The sequence below is a fragment of the Sinocyclocheilus anshuiensis genome, unplaced genomic scaffold, assembly GCF_001515605.1.
Source record: "Sinocyclocheilus anshuiensis isolate Anshui unplaced genomic scaffold, SAMN03320099.WGS_v1.1 scaffold521, whole genome shotgun sequence".
NCBI classification, from domain to species: Eukaryota; Metazoa; Chordata; class Actinopteri; order Cypriniformes; family Cyprinidae; genus Sinocyclocheilus; species Sinocyclocheilus anshuiensis.
This window is the reverse complement of record NW_015540882.1, coordinates 16,110-33,551: the sequence shown is the minus strand read 5'-3', so window position 1 is coordinate 33,551 and position 17,442 is coordinate 16,110. Positions and strand designations below refer to the sequence as shown.

General features: G+C 42.0%; 1 protein-coding gene across 1 annotated transcript in view; it reads right to left on the bottom strand.

Annotated features, from left to right (window-relative positions):
- LOC107688568 (receptor-type tyrosine-protein phosphatase eta-like) overlaps window positions 1-17,442 on the bottom strand; it is a 53,675-nt gene that overhangs the window by 25,546 nt on the left and 10,687 nt on the right. Inside the window, exon 11 of the mRNA XM_016486273.1 lies at window positions 2,447-2,701. Coding sequence (XP_016341759.1) covers window positions 2,447-2,701 — 255 coding nt within the window. The remainder of the gene's footprint in view (window positions 1-2,446; window positions 2,702-17,442) is intronic.

Here is a 17,442-nt window from a genome sequence, read left to right as displayed (position 1 = left end):
GGGTTGAACTGTTCTGGAACAGTGTTGTAAATACAACTTAACCCTCTGGGTCTGAGGGTGTTTTGGGGGCCTGGAGAAGTTTTGACATGCCCTGACATTTGTGCTTTTTTCAGTTGCTTATAAACATATAAATGGCTAAAGTCTAATAACACTGTAAACAGCACAAACTGGGCTACAATAATATGTTAGCAGCATTAATGTACATGATTGTGCTTTTGAGAAAGCAATGTTTATGCGTGGTTAGTGAAAAATTAAAATTTTGAAGTCACTGAAATAAGGCCATAAAACGCATACAGAACATTTGTTAACAAGACTTTTGAGAACTGCATTTTGTAGCATAGAGTTTTTGCTTTCTTTTGCTGATGTAGAGCTGAGCCCGTCAGACCAGCTGCGAGAGCCGGCGACAATGCCCGTCACGAGGGAGAAAGCCACGGACGGTGTGAGCACGGAGAGGAGGTCCGCTCCCTATACCGCGGCTGAGGGTGAGCTGACTATGGCGCAGCGAATGTACCACACCGAAGAGGAGAGGGCTCCAGTCCCCGAATCCAGTCCAGAGCACCCTCCAGTGCCCGCTCCTCGAAAGCGCCCTCAAGCATCCGCTCCTCCAGAGTGCCATCCTGTTCCTGTGCTCAGCCTAGAGGGGGCTCCCGATCCAGAGTTTAGCCCTGAATGCCTGGAGGCTCACAAATGCCTGCCCTCCCACCCGCTCCTGCCTCCTCCACCGCTGTCGTCTGGCAGCCCCTATGCTCGCCCTCAGTCCACCATCATTACGGTGCAAGCTCCGCGGGTCTGCCATCCTCCATCGTCGCATTGGCTGGAGAATCCCTCACCTCCGCCTTCAGCCTCCGAGGCCCGGACTCCCCCTTGGCCCGTAGACCCAGCGGCTCCACCTCGGCTCCTAGCTCCCTCGCCTCCACCGTCACCCGTCAATTCACCAGCTCCACTGGGCTCCCTCATCCCTCCGGCTTCGCCTTGGTCCAGCGTCGACCTGCCATAGCCTCAGGACTCTGCTCCTCCGACTCCACCCTGGCCCCCCGGATCCCCAGCATCCCCCTGGCTCGTTGGCTTTCCGTCTCCGCCTCGGGCTCCTCCACCATCTGCTCCACTGCCGTTGGTCGGCCCCCTGGAGTCGACGGCCATTCCTCCTCCATGGCTCCTCCCTCCGTTGGCTCCACCGTGGGTCGCCATCATGGCTGTGGCCTGGGTCCTGCTTGACTCCTCCTGCTCCGGGCCCCTCCTGTCTCCTCCCTGGCTACTCCCTCTTTCATTGCCTCCCTGGTCTCTGTCTGCCAGCCCTCTCCCGGCTGTCCGTCCTCCTCCTTAGTTCCCACCCATTCCCCCCGTTGTTCTACGGTGTGAGGCGCCCTCCACCCTTCCGGTAGGAGGGCGATATATCAGGATTCTGCACTGTCTATGTTCTGTTTTGCCCCTGTTTCTGTTCTAGTGTTCCCTTATTTGGTCTTGTTCCTGTCCTCGTTTAGTCTAATTAGTTTGATTATGATCCCATGCACCTGTGTTTCCCCAATCATCCATGTATTTAAGTTGCCTTTGCGTTCTGGATTTGTCTGGTATTGAATGTTCATCTTTCCCCGCTTACGTGTGTGTTCCTGGTTCCATTGGTGGTATTAAAGTCTGATTGTTTGAAGTCTACTCCTCGTCTCCTCGTTCCTTCTTCCCAATTATCCTGTGTATTTAGCCCCAGTCTGTGCAGTCTGTGTTTGTCGGTTCTTAACGTCATTGTGCTACGTGTGATTCCTGGCTACCCTGTGGTTCCTCCTGTGGATTATTAAAGACTGTTCTGTGTGAAATCCATCATTTCCTCATTCCTCACAATAGTCTACCGTGACAGTTTTGTTATGAACAGCAGCTCATTTCTTCCTCTTTCCAGTCACAAAGCACTTTATTTTGAGAGTTGTTTAAGTGAGAGAACTTCTGTAACTTAGTCCAGATTGGGGGAATTGTTATGTTTAATCATTGCTTTTATTATGCAAATAATTGTTTGCATTGAAATTTGCATAGATTTTTGTTTGTATATGCTGTCAATTATAAAAAAAAATTGGAATCGGCAAAAATCGGTATTGGCAGGTCACACTTACAAAAAATATCAGAAATCGGAATCGGCCAAGAAAATTGCAATCGGTGCATCTCTAATATTAACCCTATTAGATCACTCAGTGACATGCTAGTGTAACAATTCTGTCATTCGCACTGTTGTTTTGTAGACTAGAAGTTTGTAGTTTTGCTCTGTTCCTGTTTCCAGCTCCCTCTTGTTAGTTTCCAGGTGTGTGTGCGTGTGTGTGTGTGTATGTAGACAGATACAAACCTATCTGCACTTGTAACTTCAAATTACATTGGCACACTATATACGGTATTTGCTCTGTATCAAGAACTATGCATGAAATTTCTACAAAGAGGAAGAATAATGATTTTTTATAATTCTACATACTGGTATAGTGTGAGATGCAGAAAGTTTCTCCTTCTGTTGATTTATCTGCTGCCACAGCAGTGATGCAGAATGTGTAATTGACTCCAGCAGTCAAATCATTGATGTGATAGGAAGTGTTAGTAGCTGTTGCATGTGTCCTTTTCTCAGTCCATTGAATCCTAAAAAAATCTATATTTCCAGCTGGTTCATCCCATGTCAGAGACAAAGATGATGTTGTGATTTCAGTCACTCTGAGATTCCTGACCATCTCTGGCTCTGTGTGGGGAAGAGAAAACTAAAACTGTTGGTAACAGGGGGAATTGAAATTAAACAGTTGTATAAAATTTGTAGTTACACCAGAGCTCAGTGTGTCTGTGAGCATAAAATGTACAATTTTCTACTTAAAGAGAGTAAATATAAGAAATATGACATAGTTTCAAGGTTGAAGTCTCAGAAGACTTCTCACTAAAAATTCAAACTCCAATAAGTGGTCTTAAAAGAACAACCAAAATCACATTTGTGACAAGATCCTCACATAAAACAACAACAACAACAAAAAGATAGTTGGTGCTATTTATTTTGATGGAAGTTACATTAATAGTTACACCATTATTCTTATTTACTCTGCAACTGGAGTTCCCTTTCATAGGTTCACTCGATGCTGCCAATTGTGTGAAGGCCATATAAAACACTGCCAGTTCCTTGGCATGTCCACAAGAACTGCCTTCTGATGTCAACACATTTTTTAAGGATATGCCTGCGTCACCATCTTAGATTTTCTTCTATTCAGGAAACAATTAGTCTGGTCTATATTTTGTTTCATGTTTCAGTGACTTTTTGAGAGTATTATTTCTCCTCTTGGTGAAACAATATGGATTTCAGGAGGTGTGTTCTTGCCATGCTCACTTTTTTATTACAAGTGAGGTTTCATAGGGTAAGTGTACTGTTGCACCTGACAACACACCATGGCAGTCTTGCAAGAGTACCAGGCCGATGTTCTGAAAGATTTGGATGAAGGAGCTGGCTTGACTCCTAAGGCAGTCAGTGAGCTCAGGTGGGCCACTGACTTGGTGCTACAAGCCACTAAGCACAAGGCTCACACAGCGAAACAGCATTCAGCTGCATTCCAGTGTCTTACTCCCCATCAAGCTTGAGGCTGTTTTGGGTCACCCTTGCTCTAGATCTTCTCAGTCTCCCTCAGAGGAAAGGAAGGCAGGTGTAATGGCTTGGGGTAGGTTGGGGTGGGCTTCCTCACTCTGAGAGGGTCGTTGCTGATCAGCTAGTCAGGAAAAAGGAGGGCTTGAATTCTCATACATGGACTGTATTGAGACATGGGCCAGTCAATGGCAGCAAGTAGTTTTATTCCAGTCTGAACCAATTCAAACTGGGATGAAGAATTTGTGTGGGTCTGTTGCACAGTCTCCTTGTTTTTATGTTGATAAATTTGCCCGTTGTTCTGATGGGTCTACTTCATATGCGACCATTGCAATGGTGGGTCAACATCCAGGGTCTTCGCCCTTGGAGGCAACCCTAAGAGCGGTACATATCCCGGGGTCTTCAAATCTGGGAGTGGACTTCCCATTGAAGCAATGCTTCAGTAGGGTGGATTTGTTAACCTCAGGCTAGATTGACAGGCATGATGAGGTTACTATTGAGTGGAGACTGTTTGTAGCTTGGCGCAGGGAATGCAAATTGTACCCAGTTCACAGTCCAGTTAGTTCTGTGCTTGAATTTATTCAGGAGCATTTTTTTGGCAGGTGCAGCTTCTCTGAAAGTGTATGTATTGAAGCTGAGCATGTACCAGTTGGGGGGACGTCCCTCAAGCTTTGGATAAAACCAAAAGAGAGGAAGTTTTGCTCCAATCCTAAACAAACACACCTGAACCAGCAAACCAAGCTCTTTAAGATTACTAGAGACATCCAAGCAAGCATGTTAGTAGTCAGTATGATTCACAGAGTGTCAAGAATGATTTATGACCCTTGTCAAGATTGATTTATGGCTTTGACCTTTTGACCTTTCCCCTCCCTCCCCACGTATCCCACCCATGTTGCGACACACACACGTTGTATGACCCCGTGACCTGTTAATGACAACCAGATGTGACCTTTGCCTTCCGGAGGAAGAAATATGTTTGTCCAGTGCTGTTCGATGTCATAAATGAAGACCTGAGGAATGTTTTTGTGCTTTTATGGTGCTTTCCTACATCCGGTCCGGCATCTGATGTCCACATGACCGGGGAGGAATCCGGCTGCTTTCCAAGGTGTGCTTAGGTAAATAGATCTCAGGCATTTCTGTGGAAAATCAGAAAAGAGCTGTGAAATACATAGACATGTACGTCTTATACTCACCTAAAACTCCTGAGAAGGAATGGGATGAAGAGATGATGGAAAATCTGACTTTGGCTCTATGTCTCCCTCTCTCTCTCTCTCGGAGGATGTGACAAAAGAAGATATTGGTTTTAAGGTCAATTAAGGTCAATTTAAGGTCAATTGGTTTTAACCAATTTTAAACAGATCATGAGAACAGATTACAATATGTGTGCCCACACATATATTCTGACGGTTGTATAAAATGATTCTCACCAATATAAAAAAAGGTATTAAATAACATGAACAATAATGAAATTGAAAATAAAACAACAAATAAGAAGCTTTAAGCTTAATGAATAAATCAATAAATGAGTAAAAATATAATCCCTTACATTTTTCCTAGTGCATGGATGACCATTCTTCGAATGAGTGGTTTTCAAAAACCTCTACCCCCCCCCTCTCTCACACCCTCATTCTCTTTCTCTCTCTCTCTCGCTCTCACACTCAACCATCCATGTCTTATTCTCTTCTTTTAAACGAAATGAATATAAATAAATTATGCGATCACACACAATATAAAACAAAGCAAAACATTTACACTAGTTTTAGGGAATAACACAATTACTAATGTGGAGCCAGATCATGCCTTCACAGTATTTCAGTAGCGTCTCAAACGAAATGTTTAAGATCTGTATCCCCTCTAAGCATGTCTAACACCGAAGAGAATTGTGGAGCAGTGGACTGAGACGGTATGGCGTGGAGCTGGCCGTCATTTTTAGCCCCGATCTCATGCAGAGCGGGATTTCGAAATGTTTTAATTATATAGTCTATATTACATTTATACGATCGTTTGAAATATTAATCAGCCTTTATCACTCAAATTCGACTATGCTTATGTTTTTGCTACGGCACGGACGCAGCTCGTGTCTGTCCACCCTTCCCAAAAGTTAATGGGAAAGAATTCAGAACGTCTTTTCACCTTATCAGTCCTCATTGTTTGAAATATTTAACCAGATGGAGACCGAACCATTATGATTTGTTTGAAAAGATTGTTAAAACAACTGTACTGTTTGTACACGTTTTAGGATGTAACTGTGTGATTTGAAATATCTTTATTGTTACTATATCATAAATAGCACACATTCCTCTTTTAGTTTCTCAGGGTCTGTCGTTATTTAAAACGGTAACAGTTAATAAACAAATTGTAGACTGTCTGTATATTTAAATTCTATGTTATAGTTTTTATTTATTCTAACTACTCTGCCTAACAAACGCGTTTTACTTATACAATCAAATATATTTAAACTAACACTAACATTCAATCGTCTGAGTCTTATTCTCTTCTTTGAAATTAATATTAATAAATTATGCGATCACACACGATATAAAACCAAGCAAAACATTTACACTAGTTTTAGGGAACAAAACATTTTGTAATGAGGAGCCAGTGACGTCAAAATAAGTAAAGGGAAAAAAAATAATTTTAACAGGCCAAACGGTAAGGGATATTCTGGATCCCAGACATGTCCGGACATGTCAATGTCATGTTTTACTGAGACTTTCCATAGACATAATTCAATTCGATTCACTTTTATTTGTATAGCTTTTTCACAAACCAAATTGTTGCAAAGCAGTTTCACAGAAAATTTAAGTTTCTACAATATATTTAGAACCTTTTTATATTTATATTTACATTATATTAATGATTTTTATACTATATCATCCCCTAATCCTAACCATTACAGCAAACTTTCTACATTTTTATATTTTCACAAACATCATTTATTATAATTTTTATTTTAAAAAGCTGTCATTCATTTAAACTATTACCACACATCTGGTTAGTGGGTACACTCCATATAGGCGTAATGGTTATTTATTGTATAAACTGTACACCTGCCCATCACACATAAAATTCTGCATATGATTCCATTTTAATTAAATATTATTTGCAAGCAAACTTAATTATGAGGACTCCAGAAATGTCATCATAAACCACATTTACATTGCTATAGCAGTGTAATACCCATGTCATTATACAAATGTGTGTTCTGATAAATCATATAAACAAGCACACACATACATAAACATTACAAGCTAAAAAGAGACTCATCTCTATTTTAAAAGATTATGATAATAAATAAAAAATATTCTTATATATGACAGTATGGTATCAAACATGTTACTAAAGCAAGCCATTTATCAAACATTTGAAACAAAACTTTTAGTTTTTTCACTAACCATGCATAAACATTGTTTTCGCAAACACACAAACATGTACATTCATGTTGCTCGCATATTATTGTACCCTAGTTTGTGCTGAATACAGTATAATCAGACTTTAGCCATTAATATATTTTTAAGATACTGAAAAAACACAAATGTCAGAGCATGTAAAAACTTCTCCATTTATCAAACTTATAAAACACACCATTCTCTTCTTTTAAAGAAGATGGTAACTAAAATGTGATATATAACATACTGTATAAAATAAACATTTAATATAGTTTTAGGTCACAATAAATATGAAAATGATGCCTTACATGTTTCAGAGTGCTTATAGAGATAGATGTTCATGCAATGATTTCCAAACATGGATGTAATGCCCCCCCCCCCCCAAAAAATAAAATAAAAATGTTTAAGTTGAAATATAGACAAACCTCCTAGGTCTGTTGTTCAGCTTTAGTCAGTTACAAAAGTGCCAGTCATGAAGTTTATATGTAATAATTATGATAGAGTTACAGGTTCCGGTTAGTCGGATGTTTGTAAGCTGCGAAATCTTGACAGTAAATGTGACAAAGACGAAAGTGTTACTCAAACAGTCCTCTGCATTATCTTTTAATAAAATATTGCATTGAATGTCACTAAGACAAATTCTGTAACAGCGTTCATAAATGAATAAACGTACAGTTCTTTATAGTGATAATAAGCAAATATAGCCTAACAACACAAACACAAATGCTTGTTCTAAGTCTTTCACACACCAGGCTTATTCCTGGTAAGTATATCTAAAATTGCTAGATATCTTGACTTTATCCTAGTGTTTAACGGAGCTACTGCGCTAGGCCTCGTCACACCATTGTGCGATATAAGCTGCAAAGTTTTTCATGGTGTTACACTATGAAACCAGAACGATTTTATATGTTTCCATGATTTTGTTAGTTCTTTCTGTTTGAATTTGTTTACCGCAGTTTCACCATTCTTGTAGTATTTTCCCATCTAATTTTAACTGATAGTTTTCCTTACACTCACTTTGTTTTCTAGATTTTGCTGTCATGTTAACGAGCTCTTTGTTCATATACGTCAGTATTTCTGTGAATTTGCTTGATTTAATAAAATATTGCTTTAACCCGTCCTCTTCATTTGATACATTTACATTATATTATTAATACTATCCTAGTTTATATCAGATATAAGATACAAGATCGTTTCTTAATTATTTTCCATCAACACGCATACATTCTATTAGGTCTACTTGTTTTCTTTTTATTAAAATGATTAAAAATATATATATTTGTAAAATTGCTCATTTGCGAGTCGCTTTGGATAAAGGCGTGTGCAAAATCATTAAAATCCAAAAATTGAACACCGAGAAAAGGATAACGAGTGATTTAAATTTTTTTTTTTACCTTTTATTATAAGTAGTGAAGAAAATGATCAAATTGCTGTTACAAACAGTGGTCTAGCCAGAAAAGAAAATCTCTGTAGGCCATTATGTTTTGATCTAGTATGAAGTCGACAAGCGTCTCAATAATTTCACATATCATGGAACCATAATGTTTTGAAACAAGCAACACACATAAATCCGTTACACATACACAGACAGAGAACCTCGTTAACGTACATCTCATCGCTACATTCAGACATCACATCCAGAATTGTTCTGGTAGTTATGCAGATTGGTTCTTTGCTGATAATAAACATGCTCGTCAAATCGGGACATGGATTATTTTTCAGGCTTCTTACAAATTCCATTTCGTTCTTGAGATTTGTTACACGTTCGGGATCCCCCGTACAATCATGAATTGGATCAGACGCATCGTCAATGATCTTACGCATAAGATCAATCATTTGGTCTCTGTAACGTTGTTTAAACGTAGATTCTTTTACAGGACACGTTTTTCCCGCGGCGCAGTCGCACTCCAGTTGCTCATCCTCAGCAGTGCCAGAACTCCAGTCACGCTCCATCAGCTTTTTGCGTAGCATCAGACGACCTTTTCAGAATTAGTTCCAAGACGTAAACTTTGTCTCGTAATCGATAATGTTGCCGTTTACTAGAATCTGGATTGACTGTTTTAATCTACAACGGTCCAGGCCACAACGCTTTGAATTTCGTTTTATGGGTTATACCCCCCGAAGCGATATTAATTGAAAAATTGCAGAGTGCGTCAGGCTCAGACAAATTGGATTGTTGAAGCCGATTCTGTCGGTCCGTGTAGATAACGTTTTGATCAATAAGAAGTTGCAACATGTATTGTATCCAACCAGTATTGTTCACAGCTCTGGATCTCTTGCGCAGATCTAGGAAAGTATGCTATGACTGCAGAGTTTATGAGGATGACCGTTGCTGGTTTTACCGCTCAGGCCCGCCCTCACCCCTGTTGCGTGGTGTAAGGGAGTTGTCACCAGAAAGTCATTAACAACGGTCACGATGAAGCAGAAGTAACGATCAGTTAAAATTAGATGGGAAAATACTACAAGAATGGTGAAACTTCGGTAAACAAATTCAAACAGAAGGAACTAAAAAAATCATGGAAACACAAAATCGTTATGGTTTCATAGTGTAACACCATGAAAAACTTTTCAGCTTATATCATGCAACGGTGTGACGAGGCCTAGCGCAGTAGCTCCGTTAAACACTAGAATAAAGTCAAGATATCTAGCAATTTTAGGTATACTTACCAGGAATAAGCCTGGTGCGTGAAAAAAAAGTTATTTAAAAGAATGTTTACAAAAATATACACAAATGATCACGAGTGGATTTTCTGTATTCATATGGTAATTTTCTTAGTGCTTTGGTCTCTTGAGTTACATTGGGTTTTTGCTCTAGCAAAATACCTTTATATTTTGTGTCTATATTTTGACCGTTCAGCACTGGCACCCCCCAGGGTTGCGTCCTCTCCCCACTGCTCTTTCTGTCCTGTGTTCATCCATAACTGTCTGGTTTGGTTAAGCTACCAAATCAGACATCAAGAGACTACAACGGACAATCAGGACTGCTGAGAGGATTATCGGTGCCCCTCTGCCCAGCCTGCAAGATCTTTACATCTCCAGAGTGAAGAAAAGGGCTAAAAAAATTACCTTGGACCCCTCATACCCAGCCCACTCTCTCTTCGAACTGTTGCCTTCTGGTCGGCGCTACAGAGCACTGACCACCAGAACAGCCAGGCACAAGAACAGTTTTTTCCCACAGGGTATATTCAGTCTGAACAATTAATCTTTCATAATTATACATCGTCCATCACAACTAACATAGTTATACTTATATTAAACTGCACAAACTGTGTTATTAATTGACTGACCCTTGAAATAGGTAATACTCTTACACTTTTTGCTTACCTTTTGCTCTAGTGAGTCGACACTTGTCTTCTGATTTCTGGTCCAGGCAATCCCACGTAGTTACCATTGTACCAAAGTTGTGGTCACATAGTAACTTAGTAATTGTGAACCAAGCGCTACTCAGTGCATGTTACATAAAACTTGGCGAGCCAGCCAGGAGCAAAAATACAGCATAGTGTATTAGTTATAAATCAATTTGATAACCACAATAAGTGGTAAAGAGATTAAATCAAAAAGTAAACTCCCTCTCACTTCATAGAAAATCAGTCATGGAAATAGTGAAACGTGAAAACGTTAATGTCCAGAAAGCAGTCATTGTGAGTGGCTTAACCCTCTCTGATCCAGATCAAGAATTAGAAACCTGCCTAATGAAATATGGATCCATCAAGCGCAACTTAGTTATTGATGATCCCAACTCTGAGCACCACCGCAGTGCCATTGTGGAATTCTCTCATGACTCTGCCATGCAAAATTTGGAGTCTTCACTGCCTATGTCCATCAGAAGCACGTTAGATGATAATGTTGTTTTCCGTGTGCGCAGCTTGGGGAGTGTGTACACGCCTGCAACAAGTAGCAATGTCACTGAAGGTTACTTGGAGAACCTGCAGGCCATCGCCCGAGACAGCGGAAAAACCCTGCAGGAAGTGCTTCAGAGTGAACTGCAAAAGATTTCTGCATTGATGTTTCCAGAAAATGAATCTTCAAGACCTGAGCCAGAAATGGAACAGCCTGTGTATGAGAGCAGTATGCATACGAGAGAACCTGAAAACCCTGCCAAGGAGAGCACACCGGCAAAGTCACTTTACCAACCTAGGAGCCCTGATGCCAGTGTTACCGAGACCGTGTCCTTGAACATACCTACCAGTGCTTTGAATCCGCCAGGACTTCAACGAGTAGTGATGGAGCACGTGGTAAGAAGCAGTGATTCCATGTCTTCTTCACATGTTTCCTTTCATCTCAAAGCCTTCTCAGGAAGAATTCCTAGCCCCAGCCATGAACCAGATTTTGACACCTGGCGTGCGACTGTGGACTTCCTATTGAACGATCAGTCCCTCTCTGATTTGCAGAAGACTGGGAAAATCCTTGACAGTCTGCTACCTCCTGCCTCGGATGTCGTCAAGCACATCGGCCCATATGCTTTGCCCTTAGAGTGTTTGAAACTGTTGGAGTCTGTTTATGGCTCAGTGGAGGATGGAGATGAATTGTTTGCAAAGTTCATTGGTGCCCTGCAAAATCAAGGAGAAAAACCATCCACCTACCTTCACCGTCTTCATGTAATGCTGAGCACTGCAATTAGACGAGGTGGTGTTGCTGAAGCTGAAAGGAACCGTTGTCTACTCAAGCAATTTTGCAGAGGTTGCTGGGACAACAGCTTAATCATCGATCTACAACTAGAAGGAAAGAGAGCCACACCCCCTTCTTTCGCTGAACTTGTGGTGCTCATCCGCACTGCGGAAGATAAACAATCTCTTAAAGAAGAAAGGACGAGGAAGCACCTTGGACTAAACAGACATGCTCCTGTTCCACTCAAGTTACGGACAGCAATTAACCAACAGTTTGTGTACTGCAGTGATGAACCTGATGAGTCAAATGAAGTAGAGCCATGTCAGTTAAGTGTAAAGCAGAAATCAGCCAAGTCTAAAAGCAAAATTGAAAAGTCTGAAGTTGAAAGCCTGAAGAGGGAAATTGCAAAACTTCAAACACAGATTACCATGATGAAAACCGAGCCTGTTCGCAAAGAAAAGAGCAGCCCCAATGTGGGTGAAATTTCTGAGTTGAGACAGCAGATAGCTGAGCTTCAAGCTCATCTCGTTCCGAGATTTCAAGGGGAATGTCAAGAGAGGTCTCCAGCTTTGAGCACTTTCCCTGCAAAATACCGACCCAATTTGACAGAAACTGAAATGAACAAGAGTTTTAAACCCACTGGGAAGTTGCACAACAGACCCCGTCCTGGTTATTGCTTCCATTGCGGAGACGATGGACATCTTGCTGTTAACTGTGACAATGATCCGAACCCTCGCAAGGTTGAAGAGAAGCGCCGTGAGTTAAGAGAGCGACAGGCCAAATGGGACCTCCAGAATGCCACCAATTTGAGGTCTTTAAACTGAAATCCGTCTCTGTCACGGGGCGGACAGAGACTAGAAGAAGAGAAAAATGCCCTAAGAAGAATGAATATCTGTCTCACCAGCATGCTCACGAGTCTCCATGTTGTGGATTACCTACCGGATTAGTAGGAACAAGGTGCACCGCTAGAATCCAAATTGAAGGGAGAGAAGTTAACTGCCTCCTAGACACCGGATCGCAGGTGACAACCATTCCTAAGTCCTACTACGACAAATACTTGTGCAAGCACCCCATGAAAACCTTAGACCATCTTCTAGAAGTTGAGGGAGCCAATGGACAAGCCGTACCCTATTTGGGTTCGAGCTTAACTTGCGGTTTCCCAAGCATTTCCTTGGGTTGGAAGCAGAAGTCCCAACCTTAGCTCTGATAGTTCCTGACTTGACGAACATACCACAGGTCCTAATCGGTACCAATTCACTGGATGTGTTATACATCAACTGCACACAAGGGAACAGAACTATTCTCAAGTCACATTGTTATGGCTATCAAGCTGTGATAAATATACTGGAGAAGAGGAAACCGCAAGCTTCCAGTGGATCTGTGGGATCTGTAAAACTGAAGGGGAACTAACAAGAGGTTGTACCGGCAGGATGCACCGTAGTTCTGGATGGACTTGTTCAAGTGAAAGGGCCTTTCTTTGAGAAGTGGGTGTCAGTGGAGCCACCTAGAACGTCCTCTTTACCTGGTGGTCTTTTAGTGGCAAGCTGTCTGCACAATCTACCTTCAAGGCAATGCTTTGTGCAGTTACCAGTCGTATTGAGAAATGACACTCAAACTGACTTAGTGATTCCCCAGAAGACTGTGATAGCTGAAGTCCATGCAGTCCAGCGAGTGGAGAAAGAGTTTTCCAAAGTTGATGCTGAAAGTGAGAAGATGGGGCCAATTCCGCCCAAGATTCCAACTGACTTTGGAGATTCTCCTCTGACACCAGAGTGGAAAAAGAGAATAACCTCATTGTTGAACTCCATGTTTGATGTATTTGCATTACATGATCTGGATTATGGTCACACTGACCAAGTAAAACACAGGATAAAGCTCAGTAATGAAACGCCATTCAAGCACAGAGCTCGACTGATTCACCCACAAGATGTGGATGCTGTCAGGAAGCATCTTCAAGAACTCCTTGAAGCTGATGTTATTAGAGAGTCCGAATCTCCCTTCTCGTCTCCTATAGTTGTGGTGCGAAAGAAGAACAATTCTGTGAGATTGTGCATTGATTTCAGGAAGTTAAACTCCCAGATAATCAAGGATGCATATGCCCTTCCTAACTTGGAAGAAGCCTTTTCAGTCTTAACCGGATCGAGATGGTTTTCAGTCCTTGACCTCAAGTCGGGCTACTATCAAATTGAAATGGAAGAGTCTGATAAGCAGAAGACGGCTTTCGTATGCCCATTAGGCTTCTGGGAATTTAACAGGATGCCGCAAGGAATCTCAAGTGCACCTAGCACGTTTCAGCGATTGATGGAACGCTGTATGGGAGATCTCAATCGGAAGGAAGTGCTCGTGTTCATTGATGATTTAATAGTCTTCTCGAGAACTCTGGAAGAACATGAAGCTCAGCTACTTCAAGTGCTCCAGAGGTTAAGGGAATTCGGACTGAAACTCTCACCTGAGAAGTGTAAGTTCTGCAAAACATCTGTCAGATACTTGGGCCACATCGTATCCCAGCACGGAGTTGAAACTGACCCAGCAAAGGTTGAAGCCCTTAAAACCTGGCCGAGGCCGAAGAATCTTGAGGAGCTCAGATCTTTTCCCGGATTCTCTGGTTACTATCGGAGGTTTGTACAAGATTATTCGAAAATTGTGAAGCCCCTTAATGATCTCACTGCTGGGTACCCTCCACTGCAGAAAAGTCACAAGAAAAAGACAGATGAGAAAAAGCAGTACTTCAATCTGAAGGAACAGTTTGGAGAACGATGGACTCAAGATTGTCAATGGGCATTTGATACTGTCATTGCGAAACTCACCTCTGCTCCAGTATTGGGATTTGCCAACCCCAAACTCCCATATGTGTTGCACACAGATACCAGCACCACCGGCCTTGGTGCAGCATTATACCAAGAGCAAGATGGACAGATGAGAGTCATCGCCTTCGCAAGTAGAGGACTTACCCGGAGTGAGTCAAAGTACCCCGCCCACAAGTTGGAATTTTTGGCCTTGAAATGGGCCGTGACGACCAAGTTCAATGATTACTTGTATGGGGCTGAATTCACGTTGATAACTGACAGTAACCCATTGACCTACCTCTTGACTTCCGCAAAATTAGACGCCACCAGCTACAGATGGTTGTCAAGTTTATCAACGTTCACCTTCAAGATACAGTACCGAGCTGGGAGTAGAAACCAGGATGCGGATGGACTCTCTAGACGGCCGCAAGCAGAAATTCCAGATGACCTGGAGACACAGAAAGAGAGGGAAAGAATTAGACAGTTCACTCACCAGCACCTGACAGAAGAACCATTAATGGTTGTTTCAGAAGAAGCCGTGAAAGCTATCTGTGAGCGTCATCAAATTGGTCAGTCCTGTGACGATCCTGATCTTTTACACCCCTCAGTGACCTTAGTGGAGTCCCTAACTGTTGATGTGGATGCCTTGCCTCAAGCATTTCAACAGGATGATGCTTACCAGATCACATAGATTCCCCAACTGTCTGAAGAAAACCTGCAGGAAAGACAGAGAACAGATCCAGAAGTTGGAATAGTCATCCAAAAACTGGAATCCAAAGAAAAGCCCTGTCTCAAGACCATTCCACCTGAATTAATTCCATGGTTCAAAGAATGGAACCGTCTGGAGTTGAGAAATGGCATACTGTTCAGAAGGAGACAAGAGCACGGGGACTTATCATACCAACTAGCACTGCCGGCTGATCTTCGTGATATGGTCTTGAAAGAACTCCATGATGAAATGGGTCACATGGGGATCGAGCGAACTCTCGACCTTGTCCGATCAAGATTCTTCTGGCCTAAGATGTCCTCAGCAGTAGAAAAGAAGATCAAAACCTGCGAGCGTTGTGTTCGACGAAAGACTCTGCCAGAGAAAGCCGCTCCACTGGTGAACATCAGAACCAGCAGACCGCTGGAGCTAGTTTGTATGGATTTCCTGTCACTGGAGCCGGACCGAAGTAACACCAAGGACATACTGGTGATAACCGATCATTTCACCAAGTACGCCGTGGCGGGACCAACACGGAATCAGAAAGCCCAGACAGTAGCCAGATTGTTATGGGATAATTTTCTGGTGCACTATGGATTCCCTGAAAAACTTCATAGCGACCAAGGTACAGACTTTGAGTCTCGCATGATTAAGGAACTGTGCAAAGTGGCTGGAATATCCAAGACTAGAACCACCCCCTACCATCCGAGAGGCAATCCGGTAGAATGCTTTAATCGGACACTTCTACAGATGCTAGGAACCTTGAACAACAAGGAAAAATCAAGATGGAAGGATTGTCAAACCTCTAGTGCATGCATACAATTGCGTGATGTGACACGAAGAGTGATGTGACTGGATTCTCTCCATATGAACTAATGTTTGGGAGACAACCGCGACTACCAATTGACCTTGCATTTGGTTTACCTGTGGATGGACAATCTGAATCCCACTCCAAGTACGTCCAAGGTCTCAAGAACCGACTGGAAGAAAGCTACAAGGTTGCAACAAAAAACGCTGCAAAGGTAGTGGAACGAAACAAGAAGAGGTATGACAAACATGTTGTTACCTCCACTCTTGAAGTTGGTGATCGTGTACTTGTGAAAAATGTTCGTCTGAAAGGCAAACACAAGCTTGCGGATAAGTGGGAACCTGAAGTTTACGTTGTGACAAAGAAAGCAGGTGACTTACCGGTTTACACGGTTAAACCCGAAAGAAAAGATGGACCTCTGAGAACTCTGCACAGGGATCTGCTGCTGCCTTGTGGATTCCTGTCGACAAATGCACCTGATGTGCTTGTTGAAAGAAAAGTGATGCGGAAACCCAGAACTAGAGCCCAGTGTGCTGAGGAACCTGAAGAGTCTGAAAGTTTGAGTGAATATTCAGAGTCAGACAACGATCCAGTGGATTATTATGACCCTGGAAAGTTCTGCGAGATTGAAACCAGAATTCTGTCTAACTCGGAACCTATCTCTTCTAACAAAAGTAGAAGAGCAGTCCACTTACCTGTTGCTGAACCTGTGATGGAAAAGGATGAAGGATGTCCTATCTCGACAGAACCTGTTGATAAAGGAAACTTACATGACTTACCTGAGGAATCCTTTAATGCACAGGAGGCAGATCATCCTACTTTAGAGCAACCGGTAGAGAGCAGCCTATCAGAACTGCCTGAAGTTGAAGTTCTTGATGAAAGCTCAGTTGATGAATCTGAAAAGAAAATTGTTCAGATGACAGATCAAGAGAAACCAGATACTGATAGTGAATCATCTGAAAATTCAAGTAGGAAAGATGAAGGAAGTAACCATTCCACCCAAAGAGAAAGTAGCATTTCCAGAGAGTCTCAAGAGAACGAGAGTGAAGCAACTGAAACGGAAAGTCTCAGACGTTCGAGAAGACAATGTGAACCTCCAAAAAGACTTAATTACCCACAACTGGGCAATCCTCTCAGTTTAGTTACCGCACGAGCAGACAGAACGAGAGCGAATTTGAAAGAGAGAAGACTCAGTAGCACGAATTCAATGAAAATACAGTTTAATAATCCAAATACTCTTACACTTTTTGCTTACCTTTTGCTCTAGTGAGTCGACACTTGTCTTCTGATTTCTGGTCCAGGCAATCCAATGTAGTTACCGCTGTACCAAAGTTGTGGTCACATAGTAACTTAGTAATTGTTAACCAAGCGCTACTCAGTGTGTGTTACACATACTTGGTAATAAAGCTCTTCTGATTCTGATTTGGCCCAAAAATAATTACTTCAGATTTACTGACATTTAGCTGTCTGGGATCCACAATATCCCTTACCGTTTGGCCTGTTAAAATGAATTTTTTCCCTTTACTTATTTTGATGTCACTGGCTCCTCATTACAAAATTAACCT